At 38.4% G+C, this 12,462-nt stretch overlaps 1 protein-coding gene across 1 annotated transcript in view; it reads left to right on the forward strand.

Moving 5' to 3' along the window:
- Positions 1-12,462, forward strand: part of WDR49 (WD repeat domain 49) — a 121,827-nt gene that overhangs the window by 104,396 nt on the left and 4,969 nt on the right. Inside the window, exon 16 of the mRNA XM_070945955.1 lies at positions 12,173-12,285. Within this exon, the coding sequence (XP_070802056.1) occupies positions 12,173-12,285 (113 nt within the window). The remainder of the gene's footprint in view (positions 1-12,172; positions 12,286-12,462) is intronic.

The following is a 12,462-nucleotide window of genomic DNA, read 5'->3' on the forward strand; positions in this document are numbered from 1 at the left end:
AGGAACTTTTGGTCTTTTTTTTAAAAAAAGAAATCTGTCCTCAAAGGAGATATCCACAGAATAGAAAGCAGTTAGTACTTGTTTCCCTGACAGGCATGTGAGTAGAAAAGAAGCAGGGAAATCCATCAATTAGGGGCCACGTTAACCACTGTCTGGATGTAATACCTGAAAGCTACTGAGGGCAAAGTGGAGGAAGGCTTCAATAATAGATTAAACTCCAGATATAAGCACCAAACTGCCTGAAGAGGTTTCTCTCTCCAACATCTTTTTTTCTTTTTCGTTTCTTTTTTTTTTCAAAATTGATGAAAATAGCAGGTAGGTTCAAAGTTATTAACCATTCATTTAGATTCCTTCCAAGGTTTCACTACAATAAATATCTGAAATATTCCCCGTTACTCTTCTAAAGGTAAAGATATCATGGGGTAGAAAAGAACACAGCACCCCTCAAGAAGGGGTGAAATCCAGCAGGTTCTGACAGGTTCTGGAGAGCCAGTAGCGGAAATTTTGAGCAGTTCAGAGAACCGGTAGCGGAAATTTTGAGTAGTTCAGAGAACTGACAAATGCCACCTCTGGCTTGCCCCAGAGTGGGGTGGGAATGGAGATTTTGCAATATCCTTCCCCTGGAGTGGGGTGGGAATGAAGATTTTGCAGTATCCTTCCCCTGGAGTGGGGTGGGAATGGAAATTTTGCAGTATCCTTCCCCTGGAGTGGGGTGGGAATGGAGATTTTGCAGTATCCTTCTGTGCCACGCCCACCAAGTCATACCCACCAAGTCACAACATGCCCACCAAGCCACGCCCACAGAACCGGTAGTAAAAATATTTGGATTTCACCACTGCCCTCAAGTGATTTTGAAAATAGCCTACAGTTATGCTGAATCAATTCAAAAGTTATGCTGAATCAATTCAAAAAATATCCTACTCTGCTACTACATATCTACATATACAGTATGTACTCTGCTCTGCTCTGCTCTGCTCTACCTTACTGTAATCTGTTGCTAGAGATTGACAAATCCATCACCCTTTGATACCTTAACCTTCCAGCTTATTAGAATTTCTGGTCTTCAAGATCATTTTTTCAATGATGTATCTGATCATCCTCCTTCAACGACCTCATAATCCCTTGCGATGTGGAGTCTGGGCAACTGAATGGAGCTAGCAGAGTGTTTACCAGCCGGATGCCCTTCCTGACGCCAATGTGGAGATTTGTTCAGCAGATATATTCTCATTGTGAGAATAGAGAGAGAAATATCTGCCTCTACTAGGATCGAACTCACAGCCTCCTGATTGTGAGGCGAGAGTTCCATCCCTAGGCCACTGCACCACTCCACAATGATTTATCTTCTGTTGCTCAAAAAATACTTTGAGACTGTCTGTGTTATCAGTATTGTGAATATAACATACAGTGATTTAATGTAATTGTATGTGATATTGCAATAGTCTACCAATACTTATTTTAGATCTACTCACACAACAAATATGATTGTGAATAAATTAATTATTCATTAAAAGGCAAATGATGGGGTAAAACAGAGGGCTTGTTTTTAATATGTTAATATTAATATGAGACAATCTATCAAATAACAGGGGTTATAGTAGAGGTCATTGCCAAATAGTTTGAGAACTAAGGAAAGTATAAGAGCAATATAGTGATTTTTCTCAGTGTTTCCCCCTGAATCTGTTGGGATATGTTCTAACAGAAGAATAAACCAAACAGCAAAGGATCTAGTAATCCTTTGATTGATAGGGTTTGTTGACATGACAAATCACTGGCTAAACTAGATTTCATCCAGGACCATGGTTTGGACATGCACCAGACCAAGCCCAGCTGGTGTAGTTTTGGGTATTGGAGTTGGGATGGAAACATCTCTACATTGTGAGGGCCTTCCAGTTCTTCACATGGGCAGCCTTCATATCCTCCTTTGGCGAGCTCATTATATTGGCAGGATATCTGAGGACTGATAGAGCCTAGTGTTGATGGCATGGATTTATTTTTCCTATTGAGTAGGCTCTTCAGGGCTTGTCTGATTCTTTGGTGGTACTTGAAAATTGTGGCCTTCCTTGCTTCCTCACTGTGGTTCCCATGTGACTGTGTGATGCCAAGATACTTGTAGCTGGTTTGCTATGTCACCTGCTGATAGCTCCACCCCATCAGTCTCTCTTCACTAGCCGCCAGCCACACATCTCCAGTCTGAATTACATCCCTGTAGATCCATGTCAGGTGGATCAGGGAGTGAATGTCTCATTCACCCTGAGCATCAGTTTGATGTCATCCATGCAGAGGAGTTGGCTGATGGTAGTTCTACTCCTGAACTTGTATCCATATCTAGTCCTTGTAATTATTTGGCTGAGGGGGCTCAAACCTATATAGAACAGCAGCACTGCATCACTTGGTATATGCTACACTTGATGACCACTTGTCTTGAGTTGACTTCTAGTGCTGCAATCCACAGTCCCATTGAATTCTTGAGGAAGGTCCTTAATGTTCTGTTGACTTTGTATAGCATCAGGCATTCATAGATCCATGCATGTGGCATTCAGTCACAGGCTTTCCTGTAGTCAGTTCAGACTGCTCAGATTGGTCTATCTACACCTTGAATCTTGGATAACTGCTCTGTCTATGGGCAGCTGGTGTTTTGTGATTCCTGGTGTTGTTTCCAATACTTCTGAGCCATGCTAATATACATATGGTTGTATAACTTGGTGGCTATGATGCTTTATAGGACTTTCCATCTTGCGGGGAGGCAGGTTACTGGCTGGTAGATAGATAGATGGTACTGTTTGCTTATAGGGGTCTTTCATGATCAGTACTGTCCTTGTGTTAGTCAGTCTGGGTGGGAGCCTGATGCTAGTAGCTAGTTCATCTGTGCTGCTAAGCATTCATGGAGTACTGTTAAGTTCTTTAGCCAGTAGTTGTCAGCAGTGGTGGGATTCAAGTAATTTAACAACCGGATCTCTGCCCTAATGATTTCTTCCAACAACCAGTTTGCCAAACTGCTCAGAAAGTTAACAACCGGTTCTCCCAAAGTGGTGCGAACTGGCTGAATCCCACCACTGGTTGTCAGGTACTGTTCAGGTCTTTTCATTGTTGGATGTCTGCTAATGTAATGGTGACTGGTTTCTGTTCTGAGAGATTATTAAACTGGTATGAGTCTTTAGTTCGTGTCATTCTCATATCTAAGGTAGTCAGGTGAAGCATTAGAGATTCGAACTTTGATCTTCTACTTCCAAGAGTGACATTCTGCTATCCAGCCAGGCCACACATAATGTAGATATACTATGTAAACTATCTATCTATCTATCTATCTATCTATCTATCTATCTATCTATCTATCTATCTACCTAAGAGCCTTGGTAGTACAAGGGTTTAAGGCACCCTGTTATTAAGCTGCTTAAGACCAGCTGCCTGCAATTACTGCAGGGTTCGAATCTCGCCAAGGCTCAAGGTTGACTCAGCCTTCCATCCTTTCTAAGGTAGGTGAAATGAGGACCCAGTTTGTGGGGGCAATAAGCTGACTTTGTATAAATATACAAAAGGATGAAGGCTATTGCTGAGCACATTGTAAGCCGCCCTGAGTCTTCGGAGAAGGGCGGCATATAAATCAAATAAAAATAAAAAAATAAATAAAATAAATCTATCTATCTATCTATCTATCTATCTATCTATCCATCTATCTATCTTACATACATACATACAGTGTATCTAGGATATATTTATGTATTCATATTCATATGCATGTGTGTGTGTGTGTGTGTGTGTGTGTGTGTGTGTGTGTGTGTGTACACTTTTAAAATCCTCCAAGTCCATCAAACTTCAAATCACATTCTAATATCTCCAAAGCTATTCAAAGTGATACATTTCAGAAATAAGTTTGAGGAGGTAATTCAATCTAAGATCCTTCTAACTGAAGAATCCTTTAAGAGCTTTTTACATACTTACTAACATTTAAATCCTCTGCCCTGTTTGTGTGTGTGTCTGTGTATAAATATAGGGCTAAAAATCTTGGCGAAGAAATACAACAAATAAGATCTTTTATTGGTCTCTTGCATTGTTTTATAGCAGTCTAGTACCAATATATATATATATATATATATATATATATATATATATATATATATATATATATATATATATATATATCTAGCATCAAGAAATGCATCACCTGAAAAATGCATCTCTACCCCAAGTTATTAAAAATTCAGGAGCACAGTTTTGGGATAAAAGGGACTAACGTATCTGTAGATTTTCTATGGTAGCTTATTGTGTTGTGTTTTAGAAACACAATTTATGGGTCCCCCCCCTTATCCTAGTATATAAAAATACACTGAATAAGTAACTGGTATAACTTTGTAATTCTGATGCCAAGAATTAAGATGTGCAAGAATTTGATTTTGAGTGACTTCATATATGGCAAAATGCATAAATTATTCATGGATCTTTGTAAAATATGAAAACATAAAAATGGTAAGTTAAACTCTGGCTAACCGCTTCCTCACTTTAACTTCTTTGATATAACATAATTAAGCTTCTGTATCATTAAACATGCTAATAACCTTGGGCAAAACAAAGTAACCTTCATGTACAGGGAAAATGCAAAGCTAAATACAACAATAAATAATAAAATACGATGCTTTTCAATATAATTGCAGTGTTACAAGGCTGGAAAATGTTGTCCAAAGCTACATTGCCATGTCCATCCAATTGGACCAGTGGTGGATTGCTACCAGTTCTCCCCGGTTCCTGCGAACCGGTAGTGGAAATTTTGAGTAGTTCGGAGAACCGGTAAATACCACCTCTGCCTAGCCTCGCCCCCAATCTATTCACTGCCTCCCAAGTCCCAGCTGATCGGCTAAAAGGAAAAAAACTGTTTAAACTCTTGCCGCGGTGCCTCAAAGAGCCGCCCTATAGATGATCAGCGGTAAAAGGCAATCTGGTGGTAGACCAGTGTGCTCCAAAAACAAATGGGTAAACTGGTGTGCGCCAAAAACAAATGGGTAGACCGGTACGGCTCTGCAAGCAGTTAAAAGCCTGGTAGAGCAGTACCTCTTCTAAATCCTAAAGAATTGTCACATGACCATCAAACCACGCCCACAAAATAAGCCACACCCACAGAACTGGTAGCAAAAAATTTTAGAACCCACCCCTGAACTGGACATGTATGATTGTGGGTACAATCGGAATTCTGATATTTTCAAATTCAAAATTAATCATTTGGGGGGGGGGGGGGAATAATCAAAGGTTTTTCTTCTTTTCCTCATAGCTGAAGGGAAGCCTTCCATAAACCTCTAGATCTGTTGAGGTTGCAATTCCCAGAATTCTTTTAGTTATTCAAATGGGGAATTTGAAAAATTGCAACTGCAATACAACTAGAGGTGGTTTGTTGGTTTGTTTATTTATTTATTTATTTAAATTGTGGCTAATGTCATTCATCTCCCATGTGTCTCTGGAAGATATTCACAGTATTTTCATCCATGTCTCCTAGTATATCTGTTTCAAATTATAATGGAAAATATTAAAAGACCACTACATAGGGCCCTATGGAGGAACAGATTTAAAAAACATATAGAATATGTGTGCTAGGTCAAATCAAATAATAAATAGTTTATGCTGCATTGTATTTCCTATGGAAGCCAACCTAATGCATCCAAAAACAAGAAATGTTTGATATAGATCTTATCTCATTTAATGGTTGTCTTAACAACATAGACGTCAAGGATATATGCATTGTCTACACTGAATGGCAACTTCATTCATGAATCTCAAGCAAAGGGTCTTTTTTACCACCTGATCATTTTAACTGGAAATACCAAGAAATGAATTTGGAATCTTCTGTGTAGAAAACACAGGCTATTTAATTGAGTTATGACCCCTGTCAAATTACATTTCAGCTGTAGTTAATCATCCCATGGTACATGGGCTTTTCAGTTTTTGCCAATTTTCAATGTGTTCAGATTAAATTTAGTGACTGAAGATTCAAATAAGGTAGAAAAAGATGGATGGAGAGCTTGGGAATCAATATTTGGATTGGGAATTGTAAAATAATATAGTTTTCATCACAAAAGTCTACAACCTTCCTTCCTTCCTTCCTTCCTTCCTTCCTTCCTTCCTTCCTTCCTTCCTTCCTTCCTGCCTTCCTGCCTTCCTGCCTTCCTGCCTTCCTTCCTCCTTCCTTCTTCCTCTTTTCCTTTTGTGCTGTCCTGTGGCCTGTTACACATTTCTCTAGAACTCTGAGCCACTCTCGAACCAAAAAAGCCTGTGCACCAATGGATAATATGTGTATCCAATCTATACCAGAATTTATGAAGATTGGAGAATATTCTGTTCATTTGTTTATTCAAAATGTGACTGCCTGTTAAAATCAATGACTCCAAGTGGCTTACAATTCAATTTTAGAATAGAATAACAGAGTTGGAATGGACCTTGGAGGTCTTCTACTCCAACCCCCTGCTCAGGCAGGAAACCCTCTACCATTTCAAACAAATGGTTGTCCAATCTCTTTTTAAAAACTTCCAGTGTTGGAGCATCCACAATCTCTGGAGGTAAGTTGTTCCACTGATTAATTGTTCTAACTAATTGTTCTAACAATTTAATTGTTTCGTTAAGATAGAACTGTAAGTAGCCATACTCAAATTGAATTTGAAGATTTTTGTGTCCCTAATGGTTATTAGTGAAGCTAGAACTTGAAGAGAGCTTCTAAAATGCAAAGCAGAGAAAGCTCAACTGTTTTATCTAAAATGGAAAATCTAGGTTCTGGAACTTATAGTTGGCTAAATGAAACTATACCTCTACACCTCTAATGAAACTGTAGTAATGACAAATGTCTCTGTGTGCTTGAATCCTAAGCCACTTGGAACCAGATGGAAGACTCATAATTGAACTCTGTTTTTTTAAAGAGGGAAAACCATCTCTAAGTGATAATTTGCTTTGTAGCCAGAAAGTCTGAGATTTAAGCCCTGGCATCTGTTTTTTTAATGTACTAAGTCATTTCCAAGACCTCTGTATATCATGCTGCAAATTATATTGCTACTGGGCACAATTATGAGACTAGAGGCTTTCATTTTTCTGTGTTCCAAGTAAACAACTCAATATAAATTGCATGCAGATGTGCACACAAGATAGCTAACAGCATGAATGGGAAACTGATCTTAATGACATATGATGGCTTCATCATTCTTGCTTTTATGAGAAACATGTTCCTATTTGTGTTTGCATGGATGTAAATAGAACTCCCTGCACAGTTAAGAAACCTAGATAAACAGCTATTCATTAGTGCATAGGAGACCTACATCCAGAGGATGCAGAGAGATGGCTCCTTCAGACATCGCTGATCAATATTTAAATGAAGTATGGGACATATGAGGTAGGACTAGTGCAAAACAGAGGCTCCAAGGAGTTTAATTCAGCTCCTAAAAGGCAGTCTCCAAAGGTGGTATTCAAAAGGGCAAATTTATTATATACACAGCTGGAACACAATTTTTCAAACTATATTTAATTTCTAATACGTTTAAGTGTGAATGCAATACAACCATATTTAGCGTTCATCCTGGTTCTATCCATTTTTTTAGGAGTGGAGCCCCAAGCATGTCACTCTAGATCAATAATTGTGGTCCGCCAACTCGATCTAGCCTTCTGTGTACAAAAGTGTTGGAGCATAATCATTCAATAGGTTAGTTCCCTCAAAACACAAGTTGTCAGCATTCCAGAAAAACCTCTGCTCCAATTAAAAACTCTGAGGCAAGCGTTTTCTCAAAGTTCCATTTATTAGAGTAGGTATATTGGCACATCTTGGGAAAACCCGAATCTGAGAGTTCAGGGTTTTCCCTCAGTAAATCAAAACCCACAAAACCATCCCCTCACTCATCAGTCAAGCACACGCTCCAATCACCATCTGTTCCATCTTGAGACAGCACTCCAACCATTCCTTCTCCAGATGCAGGATCATCCTGACCTTGACCGACAGGAAGAATGCTATTTTGTCTAATTACAAATCCTCAATTAAATATCCCCTCCTACTTTCCCACACATGAGAAGGTGGCAGCTTGGAAGCTTCCGGCCTAATATGGCTTCCAAAGCTGACACAAGTTCAGTTTCCATAATGGTTGCATCTGCTATGAAAATACACTGCATGACACACCAGGTTTTATGACAATTCATTGTTCATGAAGAATAAATTCAGCTTGCACAAATGAGCAGTGCACCAATGCCAACTTTACTGCTACCAAATGTCATGACTGATGATTGATGTTTCTTCTTTGTAAACAGTGGTATTTTTACTTTTTTATTTTACTTTTGAGGGAGGAATAGCAAGCTGAAGTTGTCTTCATAAAAGTAGTGTTCACAATTATGACAAAAAACTAAAGAACCGGTGAGCAATCCATTTCTTTAGAACTTCTCTAATTAATTTTAAACTAAAATTAAGACAATTAATTATATTCCTTCCTTTTGATTACAATTAAACTGAAGGAGTACAACACTGATTTATTTGATCAAGGTTGAAATAAGACATTTGTTTGCAAAGTTCTGGCAATCCTTTATGGGCTTTTAGTTACACCAGGATTGAAAAACTGATGTTTTATAATGCTTATACCATGTTTCCCCGAAAATAAGACCCTGTCTAATATTTTTTGAACCCTGAAATAAGTCCTGGCCTTATTTTCGGGGAGGTCTTATTATTTTGGGGCACGTGGAGCAAGACGGGGTTCCTCTTGCTGTCTTACCTGATTTCCAGCTCTTTCTCCCTAACCCTAACCAGAGGAAATGGGGAGACCGGCTACCCATGCACATAAATATTTTCGGGAAGGGCTTATTTTAAGGGAGGGCTTATTTTAGCGCATGCGCTCAAAAGCCTGATTGGGCTTATTATTTGGGGAGTTCTTATTTTTGGGGAAACAGGGTTGATAACAGATGAGAGATTGTAAGCATGTTTCCTCCAAAATAGGACCCTGTCTTATATTTTTTTGAATCCTGAAATAAGCGCCTGGCCTTATTTTTGGGGAGGTCTTATTATTTTGGGGTGTGTGGAGCAAGACAGGCCTCTTCTTGCCATCTTGCCTGATTTCCAGTTCTGTCTCTCTAACCCTAACCAGAGAAAATGGCGAGGACCAGCTGCACATGCGTTTGAATATTTTGGGGAGGTCTTACTGTATTTTGGGAGGAGTTCTTATTTTCAGGGGAACAGGGTAGGGAGTGATGAGATACTTAAAGGTTAGTTTGTATTAGTTTTTATTGTGTAATCAAAATCCTTTATAAAAATTATGCACAGGAAACTGGTATTTTTTAAAGCTTGGGTGTGCGTTTATGTGTGTGCACAGATAGTTTGAAAATTTTAAACTGACTCAACATCATCCAGAGATCAGGTTAGACTTGAAGTGAGCTTCCCAATTCCTAATCTAGCATCTTAACCATCTAACTACGTTGGCTGTAACTTTCTATCTTAAATTATACAGATTCTGATACAGATTTTTGTTCTAAGCTAAAAATTAGTATATTTATTCAATGTATTTAGGTATATATTTAAAAGTAGGTTGTGAGGCAAATTACTACACAACATGCTAAACCCAATCATCTACTAATTCATGAGCTTTTCCCATGAGCTCTTGCACCAAGAAAGAACTGGCAAGGCTTCAAAACATCATTTGCTCTTCCTCCATCGGTCTAAAAGGGAGAAGACATGACTTGGTCACTGTAGTTAATCAATATTTGGATAGTACCCTGTATAGGCCAGGCCTGGCATTGACTTCTGTAAACAAATTTCTGAACTATTCTTTCCCTTCCATTTTTCTTCCTGTAAAATTAGGAATGCAAAAAGAATAGCACCAATCTAGTTTGTGTCCCACAACATAGCTTTTTGGATGGAGTTAATTTAACCTGTTCATCCCTGAGACTTTTGAGGCATAATTTAATTCTATGAGAATTAAGTGACTGAATCAATTTATCAGGTTTTGGTGTGTATATGTGTGTGTGTGTGTGTGTGTCTATGTACCAGTGGTGGGTTTCAATTTTTCTTACTACTAGTTCTGTGGGTGTGGCTTGGTGGGCGTGGCAGGGAAGGATACTGTAAGATCTCTATTCCCACCCCACTTCAGGGGAAGGATACTGTAAAATCTCCATTCCCTCCCCACTCCAGGAGAAGGTTACTGCAAAATCTCCATTCCCTCTCCACTCCAGGGGAAGGATACTGTAAAATCTCCATTCCCTTTCCACTCCGGGTGAAGGATACTGTAAAATCTCCATTCCCTCCCCACTCCAGGGAAAGGATACTGTAAAATCTCCATTCCCTTCCCACTCCAGGGGAAGTTACTGCAAAATCCCCATTTCCTCCCGATCAGCTAGCACTTGGGAGGCAGAAAATAGATGGGAGCGGGGCCAGTCACAATTTTTACTACCGGTTCTCCAAACTACTCAAAATTTCCACTACCGGTTCTCCAGAACTGGTCAGAACCTACTGAAACCCACCTCTGATATGTACATATGTATTTAATCCCACTTTTATTATTTTGATAAATAACTCAAGGTGACTAACATACCTATTATTCTCTTTTCTCTTATTTTTGCACTACAACATTGCGTTGAGCAAGAGTGGAATATTAGAACGCACAATCTGCTGGTTTCTGGCCTGGAAGCTTAACCACTACACCAAACTAGCTCTCATGATAGATTAATGAGTTCTCATGATTAACTCATTAATTCATTTAACACACATGTTCTCACAATAGGAACAATAGTCTCTTCACATCAACCCACTGAATTATGTTGTAGAACAGGGCTTCTAGTGTTACAATGGGAGTAGACTCCTTCATGCATGCAATCAAGCCACAGTTTTATCTTGTAGCTGAACATGGATAGAGTTTGAGAAACCAACTCTTTTTAAAAAGAATATCCTTAGTGTAATCACATCAAAATTGGAATTCAGTACAAAAGTACATGTCAGAGTCAACCAGACTAACTGCTCTTTTATTGATAGGAAAAACTGCTGCTAAGGCTTTCAGGACATAATGAGATGAGAAGAAATGGGACAGTGATTAATCTTCCCCCCACCCCATATATTTTTTTTTCTTTATTTTAAATGGCTCTTTTCATGATTTTTCATCCTTCAGGGTTCTGAAAAAATGTGTTTGCAAGGGCAAATGTGTGTTTCAAATTCAACAGGCAGATAATTCACTTGGGGAGCAATTTGGAACAGCAACGCAGCAAGTTGGCAATAAGGTTAAAAACTGTGCCCTCTACCCCGTCCCTCCAGATATACCCTTTCATTAAAAAACAAACACACTGTTCTTCTATTGTATAATTTACTCTACTTTTAACTGATTGGAAACTGATTTGCAAAACATCCAGTTCAGTTTTTTATTGTGTTCTTTTGTGGAGATTGAAGTTGTACATAACCATTTGACAAATGAATAAGCAAAAGTCACCTCTTATATTTCAAACAGCAGCATGTTATTCCTTGAGTATTTTTCAATGGCTGAGTCCTTGTAAGATGGAAATAAATGTTGTTGTTTTTTGCTCAGTTACTGTGATGTGTGGATTTTAAACAAAAGAACTGTTTTTAAAACAAACAGAAACTCACACAATCTTCCAATTAAAAATTGCCTTGAGGTGCAATAACAAAAGATGTATTAACTTACATTATTCCAATTTTTTGAACATTTGTCCAAAAAAACAATACCAAAGAAATGAATGTGTGTTTAACTTTCAAATAAACATTCTATTTATGAGTAGACTTTTCGTGTGTGTGTGTATACATAAATAAAGTAGCAAACTCTTTTATGAATCTCTCTTGAAAATTCTTTGATTTTCCTACCTTGCATTTGACTTTGAAATGAAAGGTGGCCCATTTCAAATTCAACTTCTCATCTTGAAGGCTTCTGCTTGACTATTATAAACATCTCTGAGTTGGCACCATGGAACAATTTATTTTGCTGTTTCGCTTGGGGCATTCATTTGATTCATTCAGCCCTATAGAGCCAACCCAAGGAGAATGGATAGCAAGGTTCATTTCAGAGCAAAATTTTCTCTTGCCCTATGGTCCAATCATTCTGCTACCTTGTCTTGTTAACTGTCAATGGTAGGCACATCTTCCAAACTCTTGCTCCTTTGTACAAAAAGAGCAATTGAAACAAAGCAAAATCATGTCAAAAATATTTCATTTTGTTTCCTATTTCCATCCATCTAGGGGAAATAATATATGGGAGAACACAATCCTGGGGAAAAAATTCCAAGAGAGACCAAATGAGAAAGGAAAGAAATACAGTCTCAGTACTAGAATGACTGGGATAAAACCATCAGGTATGTACATTCATTGTTAGGAACATTGAAGTATTATTATGTACTTTCATATAATGTATCTACCTTACCATTGTAGATGTACAATGCTGTCTTCATTGATTTGGGGGAATACATGTAGTCTGTTGCTAAAAGAAAGTTCACAGAGCAAACTGTGGAAAATATTGGAGAAGCAATGGG

The sequence above is a fragment of the Pituophis catenifer genome, unplaced genomic scaffold, assembly GCF_029215685.1.
Source record: "Pituophis catenifer annectens isolate HBS135680 unplaced genomic scaffold, rPitCat1.0.hap2 SCAF_6, whole genome shotgun sequence".
In the NCBI taxonomy this organism is placed as follows: Eukaryota; Metazoa; Chordata; class Lepidosauria; order Squamata; family Colubridae; genus Pituophis; species Pituophis catenifer.